We start from the raw sequence: 21267 nt of genomic DNA, 5'->3' as shown, positions 1-21267 counted from the left end.
TTTAATGCACAGAAATTTTCTATGCTATATAGACATGAAATTTGAGTAATTATAGTACAATCGTATGTCTTTTTAGCATGAAACTTGTCTATGCTAATAAAGTTTGTCATATAGCCTCTTATTACATACTTATTATACTTTTAATCCAACGGCGCCATGCGAAGATCGCACATAACATCATCCTACTATGTTTGCATAAGTTCTATGCTTTTTCGGGGATAGACTCTTGTAACTGGCGATTAGGGCAGTTCCAATTCAGTAAAGGTGGGCGTGGCCTAATCGCCAGTTGCAAGAGTCTATCCCCGAAAAAGCATAGAACTTATGCAAACATAGTAGGATGATGTTATGTGCGATCTTCGCATGGCGTTGTTGCTATTAAACTACATGTTTTGTACTATAGAAGCATATATACTATGCTTTTTTAGTACGGACAAATACTATCCTAAAAATTCTCAAATCTTTGCTCTATTAGTATGAAAAGTTTAAAGAAAAATAGCAGCAATCTATTTCATACTATAAAAGGCAGATTTTTCTCTCCTTGCATGTCGAGCTTTTTTTTTGTTTGCTTCCATATTAATAACGACCAAGTAGTATCGCTCAGTTTATAGTCAGCCTGTTACTGAGTAGTTTTATTTGGTAACGCAGCGGCTAGTTTTCTTTTGCAGCGACAAGAGCGCTTGTAGGTGTGTGAGTACGCATTCTCGGTCTTTACTAAGAAAAAACCGTTGATGAAACGGACGCGTGCTTGTTTAGACAGGCAAAAAGCTCGGGTTACGGTTGAAGGACTGATCGTGAATTTTGAAATCGAAACCCATATTATTATATTATTTGAACACTATTGTGACAAACTATTTTTTTGTGTGAATTGTGGAAAACTATTTTTTAAAAATTTTTTTTGTGAACGTGAATGGTGAAAAGTGGCGCGACGGAAAGACAGGAGATTTTTTGGTTAAGTGTTTAAAGTGTAATTAAATCAGAGAAATGGATAACTTGAAAAAAGCAGAGGAGGACAACAAAAATAAACAACAGGGAGACAACAACAAACAACAGGATAATAAAGAGATACTAAACACATGGAACAAGAGGAAAAGTGGAACTTACAGGACCAGCGGCAGGAGGCTGTCTAAAACAAAAGCAGCAAGAGCAAGGTAAGACAATTTAATTATTTGTTTCCTTGATTACAGACTAGAGTGAGGTATAAAAAATTATTTTAAACATATTACAACAGGCGGTTTCCACGAGTCGGAAAAATAAGGGAAAAGTGTAGTCATGTAATTTTTATTAAAAGTCCTCAGTTTATAAAAATGGTACAAAAATTCAGTTTTTTAAAACTTTAAATCAATTTTATATTTAGTTTTCTTAAACAGCAAAATAAATTTTTGCTATTTAATTTTGTTTCTTCATACATATTAATTTTTTGGTCAAAAAAATCAAAACTTTAAAACAGTAATTTAGAATTGGTTTTTCAGCAGCTGTAAAATTTTTGAACTTCCACTAAAAAGTATGTTTATATTTTCATTGTGGTGACAAGGATGAAAAAATTATTAAAGACACGATTTTTCGGAAATTAAATTTTTATTCCACATTTTTAGGTTTCAGTGAAAATAATTTAGACATTCAGAATTTTATTTACAAAATTAGCTTTACCGCTTTATTTTGATCACTTGAATAAAAAAATGAGAAAATGAAAAATTTTTTTGAAATTATATTTTTATTCATACAACATCTATTTTTAGGTTAGGAAAATGAAAAGTTGGAAAATTTTTTTTTCATCCTGCATTTCAAAACAGTAATTCCTAATTCTGATCTCAAACAAATTATATTTAGATTTTTACTTTTTGTGACTAAATAAAAAATCGAGAAAAAAATATGACTTCTAGGAATCTTTTTTTTACAATTTTTTTTCTGATTGAAACAACAAAAGTTTAGTATTTCTTTTAAATTTCTTTAACAAGTTCTTTTTTTAACTAAAATTTAGTATATTTTTTTCATTTTTGAGTTTAAAAAACTTATTAATTCTGATCCAAATTTTATTCTTTGTGGATTCTATTTTTTAAAATCAATTTGCTGATCTTAAAAAAATTATTTTTACATATGTTTAATTGAAATGACGTGGAATAATGACAAAGTATACGTTCTTTTCTAAAATCACATTATTCTGTTCACTTTTTTATATTTCGTTTGATAAATAAAAAAAAATTTCCAGCTTTCAAGTCTAAAAATTTTCACTTTATTTGACTCTGATAGAAAGCAGTACAAATATGACATGACATAACGAAATTCTTATTATTTAAACCACAGTTTTATTTTACAATTAAAAAAATTAAAAATTTAACAGACTTGTTTATATTTAAATTTTTACAACTGCAATTAATTTGCTGATCTTAAAATATATGCCAAAAGTTTTGAACGTTCAAATGAAAGAAATTTTTTTTTCAAAATATCGAAGCTTAGGTGGTTAGCTATATATATTGCTTAAATCGGTGAGGCTACACACATAAGCATAATGTAATTGCTAAGCCGAATGACGTTCGGAATTGATCGGGCGGGCTCGTGTATCTTTGCGTGAATTAGAAAAACAAACTGAAAACGAACCGTGCGTGCGGGCCTCATTCAATGTTTTGATTTTTTTTCAGATTTCATTATCGGCCAATATTTTTAAGGTTAAATTTTTATTAAATTTAGAATTATAAATGTTCTCTCGTCGAATATATACTTCAATAAGTACAAAATTCGCTTTCAAAAAATCTTATCATAATTATTAATTTATAATAATTAATTTAAAATAAAACAAATATTTAATAACCGCTGTAAAATAAAATTATTATTGATAAATTGTTTAAAATTATAATTTTTATAAATATTATCTTTATTTATTTAATTTAAAATAATGTGCTTTTGTCAAAGTCATAAGAAAAATCAAATTCTTTTTATCATTATGCCGTAAAAAATTTTGAAAAATAATATTCTTTGTAATATTATAATAAAATCACATATTTTAGAATTTAAAAATTTTAATACTGACAACAATGTTTACAATTTAATTTTTAAGAATGTTCTCATTTTATTTAAAATTGAGTTAATTTTTGATGTCTATTTAATAGTGTATCAAAAATATCATTTTCTTACATTAAACTTTCAAATTTTTTAAATTTTCTATTTGTAAATCTTTACACATTATAAGTAGCTAAAATAATCAATTTTAAAAAATATTTTTTAGGTTTTTTTAAATCAGAAAAATTGATTTTGTAAATTAATTACTTAATTATTTTTACATTAGGCCGGAAAAAAAGTTTTTATTTTGATTGTTATTAATTTTTTTAATTAATTTATTATAATTATAAATTTTATAATATAATTTTTATAATTATAATTTTTTGTTATAATTATTATTAATTCTTTTATCGGGCCTACATGTAAAAATAATTAATTTATTAATAAAAACAATGTTTTTATTTAAAAACTTATATCTATACAATTTTTATAATATATATATATATATATTTTTTTTTTGAAGTTAAAGAAAAATTAATCTTTCGACAAAATTTTTCTAAATTTAATTTTTTTAAAAGATATAAGCAATTTAAAATACCTACATAAATATGTATTTACAAAACCAAAATTTATAAAATTTGAAAATAAAAAATATGTAAGTACCTATATGATATTTTTTAATAATAAAAAATAGCAAATATATCAACCCGAAATTAAATTTTGAACTGTAACTTTTACGTGGGCTTGTCCAAATAAAAAAATGAGTTAATTTTAAATAAAATGAGAATATTCTTTAAAATTAAATTGTAAGCATTGTTGTCAGTACCTATTAAAATTACCTACAATTTAATACATTATTAATTTGTATCGAATTTTCTATTGTGTTTACTTTCACATTATTATTTATGTTTTAACTAAATTAAATAAATAAAGATAATATTTATAAAAATTATAATTTTAAACAATTTATTAATAACAATTTTATTTTACAGTGGTTATTAATATATTTTTTTCTGTTAAAAAAAATCATGAACTTTTATATATGGGTGATTTAAGGGGGTAGTCTGGTGTTACGATGCCTTTTTGGGAGCTTATTTCAGGATTTTTTTTATTATAAAATAAAATATAATCACACCAAATCTTTTTACTTCGTTTTATTCTAATCATGAAGTGTTGAAAAAAATTATAATCGATTATTTTTTACTAGATTTTGTTATTTATATTTAATATTAATGTTTATAACAAAAAAATGCTGGCGCAGATGATTTATAAAAATCTATCCGACCGATTGCTCCAATTTTTTTACAGCTTATTCTACACAAGCATGGCTCTGGCCCGTACTAGAATAAAACATTTTTGTTAATAAATAACAAAATAGCGGACTATATAAGCAAAAAGATTCAAAAATTGTCTCTTTTTTATTGACTAAAAATTAAAAATAAAAAAAAGTTATCATTAAAAATGCGTAATTCTAGTACGGGCTACAGCCATACTTCTGTAAAATAAGCTAAAAAAAATTGGAGCAATCGGTCGAACAGATTTTTGTAAATCACCTGCGCCAGCATTTTTTTTATATAAACATTAATATTAAATATAAATAACAATGTCTAGTAAAAAATATTCGATTATAATTTTTTTCAACACTTCATAAGGAGAATAAAACGTTGTAAAAAGATTTGGTGTGATTACATTTTATTTTATAATAAAAATAAATTCTGAAATAAGCTCCTAAAAGAAAGGCCTAAACACCAGACTACCCCCTTAACGTGATATTTCATTGGACCCTTTAAATTATATTTTTTTTCTTGTTCAAATTTTCGTGATATGTATTTTCAAAATTTCAGTTTTGTAAATGTAGACCTATATTCAATGGCTGATAACTCGAAAAAATTAGATTTTTTCAATTTGTTTTGAATAATGTTAACAAAAAATTTTTTTTCATTTTTTATTAAAAAAATTACAATTTTTTTTAAACAAATTAAGTTTTTTTTAATTTGGATGTGATTTTTTTTAAAACATACCTGGAAATAATAAGAAGATGAAGCAAAAAATGTAGAGTGGGTTAATAAGTTTTATAGGTTAAAATAAATATTTAAACACCATCCGCGCAGCATTGTGCACATTTCTGAATAGTAGAAAAAATTGTTAAAAATTATTAAAAAAATTATTCCACAATGAAAAATGAAAAAATTTTTTTTAACAATTTAACAATTTTTTTTATTTTTCACAAATGTGCACAATGCTGCGCGCAGTGTTTAAATGTTTATTTAAACCTATAAAACTTACCGCCTCTCTAATTTTTTTGCAAAATCTTAGTATTTCCAGGTAAATTTTTTTTTTAAATCATATCCAAATCACCCATATGTTTAAGAAAAAAAATTTAATTAAAAATTTATAATAATTATGATATGATTTTTTGAAAACGAATTTTGTACTTAGTGAAGTATATATTCGACGAGAGAACATTTATAATTCTAAATTTAATAAAAATTTAACCTTAAAAATATTGGCCGATAATGAAATCTGAAAAAAGTCAAAACATTGAATGAGGCCCGCACGCACGGTTCGTTTTCAGTTTGTTTCTCTAATTCACGCAAAGATACACGAGCCCGCCCGATCAATTCCGAACGTCATTCGACTTAGCCATTACATTATGCGTATGTGTGTAGCCTCACCGATTAAAGCAATATATATATAGTTAACCACCTAAGCTTCGATATTTTTACCGCGAGGGGGCAGATTTTAATAGAAAAGCGCGATTTGCATTACGTGCTTACTCTCAATTCCTATCTGTTATAAATATTGTTTTAAATATCTAAAAAGAAGTTATTAATTTAATAATTGTTTACTTTACTGTTTGAATTTACATTGCCATCATAATTTATATACTGAAAAAAATCCTTCGCTCATTTGAACGTTCAGAATTTTTATCTCATTAAAAAATAGTTTTCACATCATATGTAACCGTGATGGAAAAATACGAATTTTCGAGAATTAAATTTTTTGACACACTTTAACTTTTTTTAAAAGGTACAAATTTAAATAATTCGTTTGATTTTTAAAAACTATTTTATTTTTAAATTTGTTTATTTAAATTTTTTATTTTAATTTGAAATTTTTATTTACAATATATATATGTGCCATTCCATGAGTTTTTTAGCACTTTTCGGAGTAACCTTTCCAAATTCAATGAAACATTTTTTTTATAATATTTGTTAATATAAAGGTCCAAAATAATCACTTTTTAAGTAAAAACAATTGTTTATTTAAAAAATACAACAATAAATAATGCAAAAAATTCACTTTTTTCCTACAACTCTAAATAAATTGTTTTAAGATCAAAATTTTCCTTATTTTTCACGCTTTAATACCGCACAAGAAACGTAATGTACGGGGAAATATTCAACTCACAATTTATTAAACAATGTTTGTTTACTTTTTGGTATTTTATGTATTGTGAAACGTCTGCTATAGTTGCGCGTGACGTTTGGAAGTTGTCGCTCTCGTTATTGAGCAGAAGCTCTTTACACTAGCGTAGTAGAAAGCATGTTGTGCGAAAAGTGAGGTTATGTTGTCATTAAACGAATCCCAGGCGAGAAAAACCAATGCTGACGATGGATTGAGGCTAGTAGTATAGTAAGGGGGCTACGACCCCAGTTACCGACCGAGCAGGTAATGTAGAACTCTACTTTACCGACGGAGGTAGTTCGGAGCGCCACCGCTAGATGGCACCACTAGTTAGTTCCAAAGGTTGTCGCTAGATGGCGCCACTTTATTTTGTCGGTAAAGTTAAAGTCGCTTGGAAATTTAAAAATCTATTTTATCGACTGAGTTAGTTTGGGCTGCCACCGATAGATGGCGCCACTTAATTTTTAAATTTCTCCCCGAATTCCCTGAGCATGTTAGTTCGGGCTACCACCAATAGATGGCGCCACTTAATTTTTAAATTTCCCACCGAATTCTCTGAGCATGTTAGTTTAGGCTGCCACCGATAGATGGCGCTTTTTACTTTTTAAATTTCCCACCGAATTCCCCTACTGAGTAAGTACCGGCTGCCAGCACTAGATGGCGCTACTTAATTTATCAACCGATTAAAAGTCGTTTGCTGAAGGGGACTTTTCAAATTATGCATGTCAATAATGGGGTTAAGTACTTTCTTACATTTACAGTTGTTTGTTTCACTACTACAGTCTTTTCACTTATTTTAACACAAAAAGACAAAATGATATCCTAACATGACCCTCAATAAAAAATTTATTCACAAGTTGAGCAAGAGCCAATACACAATATAAATGGTAAACTCTTATATAAGATTTAAAAGAACAGATATTTCTTCCATCCTTTTCTATCTTATGTGAAAGTTTTTAATTCTGTTGTGTATAGATCTTGAATTAATATTTTAAGGTAGATTCTTGAATTGAAATATACTTACTTTAAAAGTGAAAGGACTTAAACATATTGTGTGAAGACCTTAATGAAATCGCAATTCTTCAATTAGAGTCAATCATAAGTAGACAAACCTATGGGTCAACGCACAATAACCTCGCGAATGAGATGCAAGCGTTAGAAAACGACAGATATAAATATATTTGTCTCTTTTTATTTCTTATAAACGACACTCACAAATTTATTATACGTTGATACTCAATGTAATTACTTTGTAAATGTAACGACTTTCTTAAACATATTGTGTGAAGACCTTAATGAAATCGCAATTCTTCAATTAGAATCAATCACAAGTAGACAAACCTATGGGTCAACGCACAATAACTTCGCGAATGAGATGCAAGCGTTAGAAAACGACAGATATAAATATATTTGTCTTACTATACTACTTTTTTGTTCTCTCCAAGCATTGCACACACATGCTCATTGCTTGATTCCTTTGACGTGAATTATGACATTATAGTGTTTGCACACTTCGAGTAACCATCTATCCACGAGTGGTGTGCAAGCACCTTTAATGTCACATTTCACATGTTCCGGAGTACGCCTGCTCATAGAGAGTGAACGCCTTCTAGTGTATAGAAAGAAAATCTAATAGAATACATTTTCTATGGAAAGGGCTTCAACCATTTAGAATACGTATTTAAACCGTGGATAGAAATTAAAGTTATTCTCAGCTGTAATTTAATCTGAGTGTTTAAACTTTATTTTGAAACGTTAAGTGCTCTTGTGTTCATTTAACTAATAAAATGGTAAGTCAAAATCAGTGAGATCTACGGAAGCTTCTATGCGCCACCATGCCGTCTCACTCGTGTTATGAGGCACCCTAAGAGGAACAGGCCTGTTCGTGTGTTCCTCGGTGCGTTCCTCGCAGTGTTCCTCGCAGTGTTCCTGATTGCATTGAATTTCATTGTAGAAACAGAATGAAAACTTTGATTTATTTATTATTTTAATCATGAAAATTTGAATAAACGTAATTAAAATTGATATTAATAATTAATTACTTATTAATTAGATAATTAGGATATATAATTTCAATTATATCAACTTGTGAAAAGTCAAAATTTTTATTATTTACAATCATCATGAAATTTAAATTATTTAAATTTTTATTAATCTAATTAAGTATAAAAATTATATTGTTTCATTTGTATTGTTTTAAGTCTTTTGTTATTAGATCACATTATTATATAGAGCGCTGGAAAAATTCATAAAATTTATAGTTCAATACATTGACATAACCTCAAACTAAATTATTTTTATTTACAATTATTTTTGACAAATAATAGTTATTTATTTTGTATTTTATTCATGATATTTGAATAAACGTAAGTAAAATTGATATTAATAATTAATTTCTTGACTGATTAGATAATTAATAATTATAATTTAAATTGTATCAAATTACCTCAAACTAATTTACTTTTATTTACAATTATTATTGATAAATAATTATTTTATAATTACAACCTATAGATAATGTGTTATTCAAGTTTTTAATAAAATTGTCAAAATTTTGTATAAAATTTATTATGCTTTATTATTATTATAAATTTGAAGTAGAATCTTTATATTATAACATTATACAGCTTAAATGCAAAAATTATTATCGCTTTTATAAATAATGCAGTACAATTTTATTATTTATCTTATTATTTATCAAAATATTACCTGTAGTATGTATTACTTAACAAAATCTAAGAAAAATAATAATAAAAAAATTTTAAAGCAATTTAAATGCATCACTTTTTTAATTGACAGAAAGGTAATAATATTAAATAATCATTAATTTACTGAAAGTAATCTATTTTTTTAATTAAGTACCAATTTATACAATTTATATTTTTATGTTACTTACATTAACTAAAAGGTTTTAAAATATTTAAATCCCTTTAATATTTAATATTACATATATAACCTCTTGATTTATGAATAATATTAATTTTCAGATGAATCCTGCTGACGCTACCATTAGTCGAACGATTAAATTATTGTACAATAATTTTTTTTCTTGAATGTCCATTTGACATAAATATGTAACTTGTATTAATAAAAGACAAGAAAGATTACTTTTAGTAAATTAACGATTATTTAATACTATTCCCTTTCTCTTAATTAAAAAGAATGATAAATTTAAATCGCTTTAAAATATTTTTTATTATTCTTTTTGTTTGATTTTGTTAAGTGACACATACTAAAGTTAATTTAGATAAATATTGAAAAAATTGTAATGAATTATTTATAAAACATAATGACTTTTAGATTCAAGCTAATATATGTCCTATTTAAAATTAACAATAACAGTAAAGGATAATAAATTGTATAAAAATTTTGACAATTATAATAAAAAATTTTTTAAACAAATTTGAATAATAAATTATCTAGATTATAATTATAAAATAATTATTATTTGTCAAAAATAATTGTAAATAAAAATAATTTAGTTTGAGGTTATGTCAATGTATTGAACTATAAATTTTATGAATTTTTCCAGCGCTCTATATAATAATGTGATCTAATAACAAAAGACTTAAAACAATACAAATGAAACAATATAATTTTTATACTTAATTAGATTAATAAAAATTTAAATAATTTAAATTTCATGATGATTGTAAATAATAAAAATTTTGACTTTTCACAAGTTGATATAATTGAAATTATATATCCTAATTATCTAATTAATAAGTAATTAATTATTAATATCAATTTTAATTACGTTTATTCAAATTTTCATGATTAAAATAATAAATAAATCAAAGTTTTCATTCTGTTTCTACAATGAAATTCAATGCAATCAGGAACACTGCGAGGAACACTGCGAGGAACGCACCGAGGAACACACGAACAGGCCTGTTCCTCTTAGGGTGCCTCACAACACGAGTGAGACGGCATGGTGGCGCATGGAAGCTTCCGTAGAGATCACCATATTTTTTTGTTATATATATAAAAATATGAAAATATAATTTATGTCATTAATATTTCTAGGATAACGATTCTTCATCACAAGTTTTATCAGCAGACGAGTTGACACCTGAAGATCCTCGAGATAAAAATCGCATAATGAATAGACCACGGGATGTCATGGATCTTCCAATTCCTAGTTTAATGGTATGTAAAATTCTTTTTATATTTATCCCAATGAATTAATCTTACTTTAATCGAGTTAAATGAAAAAAATGTTGTTATTGTACTTATTTAAAATAACCTATAAATAATTTTTAAAACTTTTACCCTTTTTTTATATATCAGTGAGCAAGACCAGAAAAAGAAAGCTGTTTTCGATTCACTAGATGGGATAAACCTCGTGTAATCCCAAAAAAGCCTTCAATTACAAGCACATTCCGGTTCATTCCAAGTAGGGATGCACCAAATGTAAACGATGATTTAACAGACATATCCGAAGAGTTTATAAATCACTTTTTAAATGAAGATAAAAATGCTTCAAATGTAATTCCCGTGGATTGTGCACCAGAAAAAAACTTAGATTTTTCCAATCTTATTGATCAAAGTGCCCAACCTTTTGTACAACAAGAATTTGAAAGTTCTTTATTTGATTTAATAGAACAGCGTAATTTTTACACGGAATTTATTTCACAAGGATCTACCAGTTATTTTAATAATCGTACAGAAGAAAGCCATAATCCCCAAGTAATGGATTTGGAACAGAGTGGAGTTCTGAATTTTCAGCCTCCCAGTCCTTACGAACCAGCTTTTATGGATTGGACACCACCAGGATCTCCACTTATTTTAGAGGAAGTCATGCAAGAGTGCATAGAAACGTTGAAGAATGATATTCAAAGTCAAGAAAAAATAGAGGACAATAGCAAAAAACATTCTTCCGAAAAAGATGACAACTCTGGAAGTGACAAAGAAAACTATGAGAATTATAGTAATTTGAGAAAGTAAAAATTATTTTATAAAAAATATTCGAAGAACAGTTTTAAATATGTTCCAAAAACAGTGTTAATTATATTAATCAAGGTATTTCAATTGTGATTATTGAACAAATGAAAACGTTCTTCATAATTTGTCACATTAAGACGTGTCGATTATGTTTCGTTTACAAAGGCGATTAACCTAAAAACAAAGAAGAAAATGTTCTTATGTGCATTATTTTTAAAAGAAATTCTTTTTGTTGTCAAATTTTTTTTATTTCTTTATGTGCTAATATTATTTCCAATTGTGTTTAATTTTGTAAAGGACAGCATGTGTTTTTGTATATTTAAGAAATCGTGATACTAATTTAACTTTAAAAACAATGCGTAGAAATTTATTACTTAAAAGTAAGTAATGTAAACATAGTTTGTCTGCGATTTGTGTTACTTAGAAACGTGATTTATCTTAAAAGTGAAAAAAAAAACAACGTGTGTTTCAGATTTCTCAAATTTTTTTTTATTTTATATGCTAATATTATTTCCAAATGTGTTTAATTTTGTAAGGGACAGCATGTATTTTTATATATTTAAGAAATCGTGATACTAACCTAAAAAGTTATTTAAAGTGAAAAAAACATGTATAGTTTTTTGAATAATAATACTAATAATAATAATAAAGTTAATATTTATTTTTATTGTGAGTTTATTTTCTTTATATTTAATATAATTTCTAAAATCAAAAAAAGAGAGAGAGAGAATGATACAGCAGAGACATTTGACTTGGGTGGGCGGGACCTAAGTAGTCTCTGGTAGGGAGAGTGCACAGAGAAGGAGAAACTACGTTCGAGTGGGGACCGCAGCTTACATTAAGCATTACACCATCAGATCGTGAAACTGACAGAGCATTGAAAGGTACAGCATTAATTTAGTTCTTTTTGTTTGTTTCAGCTTTTTACTGGTTATAATAATAAATTATAACTTTATATTCTTTACAGACAAATGGAGGCGGAAAATTTTAGCTCCGATAATGCACTGAATGAAAGCAGTGAATATCATCATGTCACTGTTTTTGATGGATACGATAGCGAAGCTAGTACCATCATTTTGAGCAGTGATGAAGATGAGAATTATTTGAGCAATCTCTCAAGTAACAATCATCAGATTCTTATCAATGATGAAAATCAAAATATTCATAATAATAATAATAATAATGAAGTAATTCTTGTTAATGAAGATGATAATAACGTCCTGATAATAAATATATCACAAGAAGAGGTAAATATTTTTAATTAATTAATTTTGATTAATTTATCTATTGACTGTCCAAAATACATGTTTCTTTTAAAGGTTGCAGATCTTTTTGAATCCGTTCCAGATATTATTGACATGTCACCGGAAGCACCTACAACCCCATCCCCAACTGTTTCAGATGATTCTTCTTCGGATGATTCTGCAGATGATATTTTAAATCAATCATCAAGTAATTCTTATAACAGAAGAAACGACAACAACAAAAGATATCGAAATTAAACACCATGATTTTCTTTAAAATAATATTTCAATTTTAATACAAACCATTGCTTTTATATTTACAAATAATAAGGAAATGAGGTAAACAACTTGTTTCAGTGAAAATAAATGTCTACACAAATTATTTATATTTTTTTCAGTTTTTTCTTCAAGGTTTTTTTTTTAGTTTATTTTCTAGATTTTTCAGCTTTTCCTTCTATGTTTTTCAGGTTTTTTTGTTTTTAACTTTTTTCCACGGTTTGAATTCTTCAGCTTCTCTTCCAGGTTTTTTTTGTTGTTATTTTTTCAGATTTTTCAGCATTTTCCATTGTTTTTCAGTTTCTTTTCCAGATTCTTTTGCCTTCTTTTCCAGGTTTTGAATTCTCGATCTTCTCTGCCAGGTTTTGTTTTTAGTTTATATTTCCAGATTTTTCTTTGCTGTTTCCAGGTTCTTTTGGTTTTTAACCTTCTTGTCAAGGTTTTGAGTTTTTGAGCTTCTTTTCCAAGTTTTGTTTATATTTCCAGATTTTTGAGCTTTTTTCTTTTATTTACCAAGTTTTGAATTCCTTAGCTTCTCTTCTAAGTTTTCGTTTTAGTTTATTTTCCAGATTTTTTTTCTGTTTCCAGTTTTTTTTACCAGGTTTTGAATTCCTCAGCTTCTCTTCCAGGTTTTTATTTTATTTTTCCAGATTTTCAGTTTCTATTTCAGGTTCTTTTGTTTTTTTTTTGCTTTCTCTTCCAGACTTTTATTTTATTTTTCCAGATTTTCTGTTTCTATTTCAGGTTCTTTTGTTTTTTTTTTTTGCTTTCTCTTCCAGGTTTTTATTTTATTTTTCCAGATTTTTAAGATTTTCAGTTTCTATTTCACGTTCTTTTGTTTTTTTTTTTTGCTTTCTCTTCCAGGTTTTTATTTTATTTTTTCCAGATTTTTAAGATTTTCAGTTTCTATTTCAGGTTCCTTTGTTTGTTTTTTTTTGCTTCCTCTTCCAGGTTCTTTTTTGTTTATTGTCCAAACTTTTCAAATTTTCTTTTATGCATATTATATTTAAGGAAGTTAAAATTACAGGTCATTTCTTTTTTTTTAGATTACAAAAAAAAATGGAAAAATCATATTCAAATTCACGCTTTGACGATGATGATGATGACAGAAATGATGGGGCGGAAAGAATAGTTGTTTTTATTTGTGACGGTGAAGATGATGATGATGAGTTCGATAGTGATGGTTTCACATCTTATGATGATGAATTTGATTATGATGATGATGATGATGATTATGATTATGATTATAATGATGATGAGGATGATGAAGATGATGATGATGACAATGTCATTCTCATTGTCAGCCCAATAATTGTCATAACAATGGTAATAATAATAATAATAATAATAATAAAAAATAATAATAATAATAATAATAATGATAATAATATTTGCAGGAGTTATTACAACCTTACGAACAAGCTGCTGGTGATGATGATTGTAAAAATATGTTTACTACAATAAAATAAAAAAAATATATATATGATTTTTTCTATAAAAAAAGTGTTTTCTATGTTACTTTTCCGTAAAGGGGGGGGGGGTGGGGACTTTCTGTTTTGGGCATGTTCATTACCTATTAAGAGAGCGCGCGCATTTTAGTAGAGGTGGGGAGATATGAAAGTGGGTACAATGGTGATATAAGGCGACTCCCAGGTCACATGTGTCATTCTCTCTTCCAGGTTCCGCAAGTAAGTATAACTCTCTTTCTTACAAAATCCTTTATTTTCAGCAATTTCTTTTCAGCGTTTGCTTTTAGATTTTATTTTCAGCATTTATTTTCAGGTTTTCTTTTCAGCATTTGCTTTCAGATTTTATTTTCAGATTTTATTTTCATAATTTTCTTTCAGATTTTATTTTCATAATTTTATTTTCAGCATTTGCTTGAAGATTTTCAAAGCATTTAATATATATATTTTTTGCTTCATCTTTCTGTTTTAGTTCATACCAAATAAACAAAACAAAAAATAAAATGGATTTAGAAAAAGTAAATGCTGTTGGACGCATGGAATGTACTCTACCAACGAAGCCTCTTTCCGATTTGATTCCAAAGGGTCGCTACATGATCAATAAACTTACAAAAGTACAGACACGATTTGGATCAAGAATCATGACTGAAGTGAATAATGAATTTATCACTTTCCTGCCAGCTAGATTTGTGAAATTCTTCGAGGATGAGCCAAACACTCTGGAGATGATGCAAGAAGCAGCAAGTTTAAACAAGTTGTACATGAAGTACTTGGGAGGAACATACAACGCCATGGAATTCAAATTTAAATAATTTTTAATGCCTTTTTATATTACTATTTGTAAAAAGAATTTTTAATTTATGATTTTTTTCTTCAATAAAAAGAAATTACTTTATCTAAAAAAAAAAAAAAATTGGTTTCAAAATTACTTTATTTTTATTTTCAGAAAAAATGGTTTTTATTTTCAGCAATTAGTTTTAAGATTTATTTTCAGGAAAAAGTTTTATTTTTCAGGCGCTATAAAATAATAATAATTATATTTAAGGGTGGGTTTTTGAAATTAAAAGAGATATTAAGTAAATTTAAGTTACTGTTTATTTTTGAAATAACTTTTCAAATTTTACAAAAAAGATTCACAATTTTCATAGAATGCTTTCAGCGTAGAATCAACTTCATCAATACCTTTAGCAACAACACTTATATATTGGTTTAGAGGTTCCAAAAACCAATCACGAAGAATTTTTACATTTCTTACAGCACAGTTTTCATTATGAAGCGTATGATGAGTACATGTAGTTATCATTTGATACTTAATTTTTTTTAACGATGGACAGTCAAAGTCTTCTAAATTTTGTACATTTAATAGATACTTCTCGAGCCACGTTTTTTTCTCTAAGCCCTTAACGTAGATGACACTAGCACCTCGTAGTACATCTTGTAGAATTGGACGAAGTTCATCGTATGAAACGTCTCCAGCTGACCATCCGATTCCATGGTAATTATGTGTAAGCCAAAGATTTTCACTTTTATAGCGTCCTGGCAATGAATTCCAATTACACGGAGGTTCAAATAGGTAGTCGATTGGTTGAGCATCAGCCTGAAGTGGAAGTATTGCCAATTCTTTAAATACAAAGTCATTGTAGGGTCTTTTAAAACCTTGAACGTCTACGATGAACTCCATCCTGAAACAGAAACTGAATTTCTGGCCGAAAGTACTGCATTTATAGACCAATAATACCCCCACCAACACTTTTTAGATTACCCCCTCTCCTCTATAGCAACTTTTTAACGACGCCGCTGATTGGTTTATATTGTACAACGCGATCATGGATGATTGGGCAATATGCAGTAGTCTCAGCCGGCATGTTATATCCTGATTCAAATTCTAATCGTACATCTACTGATGCCTGTTTCAAAAACTCATTTTGTTTTGAACAATCGATAACAATTAAAGGAAATAATTGTTTAAAAATATTCTTTGTTAATATAGGTTTTGCATCTTTTCCATAGTAAGAAGTTTGAAAATTAGCATACATTTCATAAAGTAAAGCATACTGATTTTGATCAAAGTTTAGATTCAAATTACCATAAGGATAATACTGAGAGTTTAAAAAGAGTTTAACGTTTGTAATATTACAATGATCAAAATGAAAAGCATATTTTTTTCGTTTATCTTTTCTCGCTGTTTGAAATCCAACAATTACATATCGTGGTTTTTCCAATTGGGTGGAAGTTTTGATTTGCCATAGGACTTTTGAACTTGTAGGAACTAAAGGATATTCATACATTTCCCATGATCGAAAACTTATTGAAATTAAGGGGTCTTTTTCGATGAATTTCAATAATTTTATTTTATTATTATCAGCAGGTAAAATGTATGGAATCATCCATTCTAGTTTATTGATGAAAATTTTAAATTCTTCATCAGCTCCTTGTCCTGTTTGAATTATAGCATTAGTGTCATTACGCGCTCTTGTTAAAATAAGTTCATGTTTGGCGTTCATAAGAATTTTCTTATAATCCTCGGCAAAGCCAAAAATCATGCTAAGTGTAATTGTAACATCAAAATATCCATTTTCTAAAGTTATTCTTGCATCAGCTTCAATTTTTGAAAACCCTGCATTTTCTATAAGATTCAGCTGCGGTGGAGTTAGAGATACTAAACTTTTCATAATAGTTGTATGTCCAACGTATTTGCATCGATCAATCTCGATGCCATTTAATTCATAGCAAACTTCATCAAATAAAAAACATATTGCATTGCTAGTCAAGTGTACGTTTTCCGTAACAGCAATGCCATCATTTTTAGTTAATTTTCCAAATATGAGAGATTCTTTTTCAATCGCCCCAGCCCAAAAAGTCAATGTTCTGGGATTGGCTTCATACTTTGGTAAATTGTTGTCCTATATGATAGTAATAAATCCCTAAAATATAAATTAATTAAAAAAATATTTGTAGAAAGTAGAGGGGGTTGAAGTTTTGACGTTAAGGGTAACATTGTCATTTTCAAATCCGTTTAACTATGACAAAAGTTAATGGATTTTAATTTATCTATAATGAATTTTATTGCATTTTTCACGTACTTTTCAAAAATGTATATGAAATTTAAAAAAAAAAATTTTTAACCCCTTTTTTGTCAAAATCAACCCTTATTTTTCGATTTTCACCCCTTCGGGTATTTTTTTTTTTTTTTTTTTTATTTTCATTGGAAAGCTGAGGTTTTTTCCGATGAGCTATGTAAATATGAAAATGGGACAACAATAATTTTGTGAGTAACAGAATATTAAAGTAGGCGGTGCCGATAAGGGGTGTACCTGGAGATCATCTTTGAGGATTTAGATAGGCACCGCCTAATTTAATATTCTGTTTCTCACAAAACTATTGTTGTCCCATTTTCATATTTACATAGCTCATGGGAAAAAACCTCAGCTTTCCAATGAAAATAAAAAAAAAACAAAAAAAAATTCCCGAAGGGGTGAAAATCGAAAAATAAGGGTTGATTTTGAAAAAAAAGGGGTCAAAATTTTTTTTTTTTAAATTTTGTATACATTTTTGAAAAGTACGTGAAAAATGCAATAAAATTCATTATAGATAAATTAAAATCCATTAACTTTTGTCATAGTTATACAGATTTGAAAATGACAATGTTACCCTTAACGGCACCCTTATCGGCACCGCCTACTTTAATATTCTGTTTCTCACAAAATTATTGTTGTCCCATTTTCATATTTACATAGCTCATCGGAAAAAACCTCAGCTTTCCAATGAAAATAAAAAAAAAAAAAAAAAAAATACCCGAAGGGGTGAAAATCGAAAAATAAGGGTTGATTTTGACAAAAAAGGGGTTAAAAAATTTTTTTTTTAAATTTCGTATACATTTTTGAAAAGTACGTGAAAAATGCAATAAAATTCATTATAGATAAATTAAAATCCATTAACTTTTGTCATAGTTAAACGGATTTGAAAATGACAATGTTACCCTTAACGTCAAAACTTCAACCCCCTCTACTTTCTACAAATATTTTTTTAATTAATTTATATTTTAGGGATTTATTACTATCATATAGGACAACAATTTACCAAAGTATGAAGCCAATCCCAGAACATTGACTTTTTGGGCTGGGGCGATTGAAAAAGAATCTCTCATATGTGCAATGAACTTTTACTCGGTAAAATACATAAATCTTGATGTTGAACTGCAATCCGAATTTCATCACTATTGTTAAAAGATGATGAAGCATATGGTTGATGAGCATGAATTTCATAATGAGCTATGGACTCAACAAAATTCACTGCTGCTGGAATGTTGAGAATTTCGTCCATTTTTATTGCAACAACACCCAAAAAATATATAGATTATTTGTCTTGGCGTTTTCCTTGTGGTATGACTTTTAGGCCTACCTTTTTCAAGAATAGGCGATTCTGAGGTGTTAACTCCTTGTGAGACAAGTTTAGACTGATTTTTCTTTGGCATGTTGGCTGACTTTTATAACTTCCACCACCAACTTTTTGATTATAAACGATTCCCATTATATTGATTTTATATGCAATCGAATTGTTATAGTTTCTCCTCGAAAATTAATCAAATCACCATCCTGATCAACAATGCGGAGTTGAATATTATGTATTGTTTTGACCACAATCGGAAGGTAAATGACGTGTGCCGGCACTTCCATAATCTTATATCCTGGTGGAACGCTTGGAAAGAATTCATGGATGGTGTGAACTTTTTGATTATTTATATACGCTCCAGATGTAATGTTACACTCAATTCTAACTGAATTTACCTTGAGAATAGCTACAGGTAAATCAGATGTGTGTGTTTCATTAGGTGATAATTTTCGGGGTGTAAATCCCAATAATTTACCAATTGAATCTTCATGTTTAAAATCAATGGGTAAATTTGATTCAACTAAACTGCGTAATGTATTGTTATTAGGCTTTATACTAATAACAGTTCCAAGTTTCAGAGAATCTTTTATGCATGTTTCAATATCTTTAATTTCATAACTCCCAGTTGGTATATCAATTACATGATTACCAATGTAAAATTTATTGTTACCTTTATCAATATTGGGAATAGAATTAAAAGTCAGTAATTCAACAAGACCAAGAACATAATGTTTATTTGGATTAAGTTCTATTGGTGGGAAATATTCAGCTTCAAGAACTGAATAATTTCCCGTCAACGTTAATGTAAACGAGTCACTCATGATGAGGTCAGTTTATATACTAAAATAATACAAAAGTTACATGTTCTTATATAGACTAAAGCTGCTCTTAATATTAAGTTGTTTACATAAAAATTTTAAACAAAAATGTCCACATACAAATGTATCATAATTTTGATATCTCTTATGATTATATTTTATTAAGCTACCATCACCCAAGTACGTGATTAGATCTGTTGGTGGAGGAAGGTTCCCAAAACTATCAAAATACACTGTTTTATTATTACATTTTTTATATGCTACCCAGTTAGTCCCTGGGCCTTCTTTATTATCTAAATTAATTATTCCTGACTCATGTCGATAAGGCCCTTTAAATGGTAGTTCATTTCGCATGAAAACTCCACGAAAATGTGGTATTTTTACAGTATTGGCATACTTTATCAGATCAAAATCAGTTAGTGGACGGCGAGGTAGCTTCAATGCAAGTTTTTTTTCTTCTTTGATGTTCGATTCTTTTTCTTCGCCACTCCTTTCCCTTGAATAAAGGGTGTAATATGCAGACCAAGTCCTTGTCGGTATGGTTTCAAATGTAATCCTTTTCCAAGTGATATTTCCTCCATTGCTTTATTGTGACGGTGAGCTTCAGCCAATTGTTCCTTAGCTGTTTTAGATTTATTTACAGCTTTTATTATTCCTGAAGCTCCACCAGCAAGAGCTCCCAATGCACTTAGTCCAGCAAAAATTGGAACTAGTGGTAAAATACCACCAACTTTAGTAGGTACGGGAAGAATGCGTGGTGATAAGATTTTTGATCTTCCTCCAGCATTCTTTATTGCTTTTCTTGCACCTATCAAAGCAGCTCTAATGGATTCTCCAGCAGTATGACTAGGCATCATATTTTTTCTGGCAGCATTAACAACTCTTCTTAGTGCAACTTTCTTTTTCTTACACATGGTTTTTCTTTTCTTCTTAATTGAAGACTTCTTCTTCCTCTTCATTCCCATACCTAATTTCGATTTAGCTTTCATTGTTCCAGATATTGCTAAAGCTGCTGCCTTTTTACTTATAGTAGAATCTCTAGCCGTAACACGTTCCCATGCCTTTTCAGCTAATACTTTATCTGCTTTGTTCCTTTCTTTAATATTTTCTCGATTTTGTGAATAAGCAATGTCATGTGATTTGCATGCAGCGTCTAACGGATTAATTCCTTGATCACCTCGAGATAATCGCTTTGCCAACTTTGTACCAGGTCCACAAAATTGATAACCAGGTAAATGTAACTCAAATGGTAAATTATTGATAATACGGTTGACTAAGCAAGACAATGTTAGAGCTTTCTTTTGCATGGGTAGGCATGTAAACTTCGACAGTTTCTACTTGTGTCAAACGTATGCCCGTATTCCAAAACATCTAGTGCGAGATAATGTAAACTTACTGGTGCTTTTTAGACAAGATGAAAAAAATTTAAAACATGTCTATGAAGATCATGTGAATACAGACATGTCCTATACTCAATTTCGAGATTTATGTTCAGAATGTTGGAAATCTAGTAAATATGGATTTGTTGTTATTGATAAAGATAGTAATTTTAATGAGGGGAGATATAGAAAAGGATTTGATTGCTTCATTACACTATAAATACGAATTCTCTATTTATTATTAAATTAGTATTGTTTGTGTTCGCAAGATGAAAACATGTATCGAAAAGAGCAAGAAACACTCCGTCAAATAGCAAAAGCAAGTGATGCTATTAGACGAAAACAT

At 28.1% G+C, this 21267-nt stretch overlaps 2 protein-coding genes across 2 annotated transcripts; one reads left to right on the top strand and one right to left on the bottom strand.

Annotated features, from left to right (window-relative positions):
• Positions 1-981: 981 nt before the first annotated feature.
• LOC127286218 (putative uncharacterized protein DDB_G0291812) lies at positions 982-12848 on the top strand. The gene is made up of 7 exons (XM_051312577.1): positions 982-1148; positions 8208-8352; positions 10242-10355; positions 10429-10551; positions 10765-11345; positions 12314-12593; positions 12666-12848. Exons 1-7 carry the CDS (start codon positions 982-984, stop codon positions 12846-12848), a joined length of 1593 nt encoding a protein of 530 aa, XP_051168534.1.
• Positions 12849-16104: 3256 nt separating this feature from the next.
• Positions 16105-17004, bottom strand: LOC127286217 (uncharacterized). The gene has a single exon (XM_051312576.1). The coding sequence runs from the start codon at positions 17002-17004 to the stop codon at positions 16105-16107; it is 900 nt and encodes a 299-aa protein (XP_051168533.1).
• Between the last annotated feature and the right edge of the window lie 4263 nt (positions 17005-21267).

The sequence above is a fragment of the Leptopilina boulardi genome, unplaced genomic scaffold (genome assembly GCF_019393585.1).
Source record: "Leptopilina boulardi isolate dan_hultmark-lab unplaced genomic scaffold, ZJU_Lbou_2.1 LbouV2_351, whole genome shotgun sequence".
NCBI classification, from domain to species: Eukaryota; Metazoa; Arthropoda; class Insecta; order Hymenoptera; family Figitidae; genus Leptopilina; species Leptopilina boulardi.
Note: the sequence above shows the minus strand (reverse complement) of the source record. Positions and strands in the feature narration are given on the sequence as shown.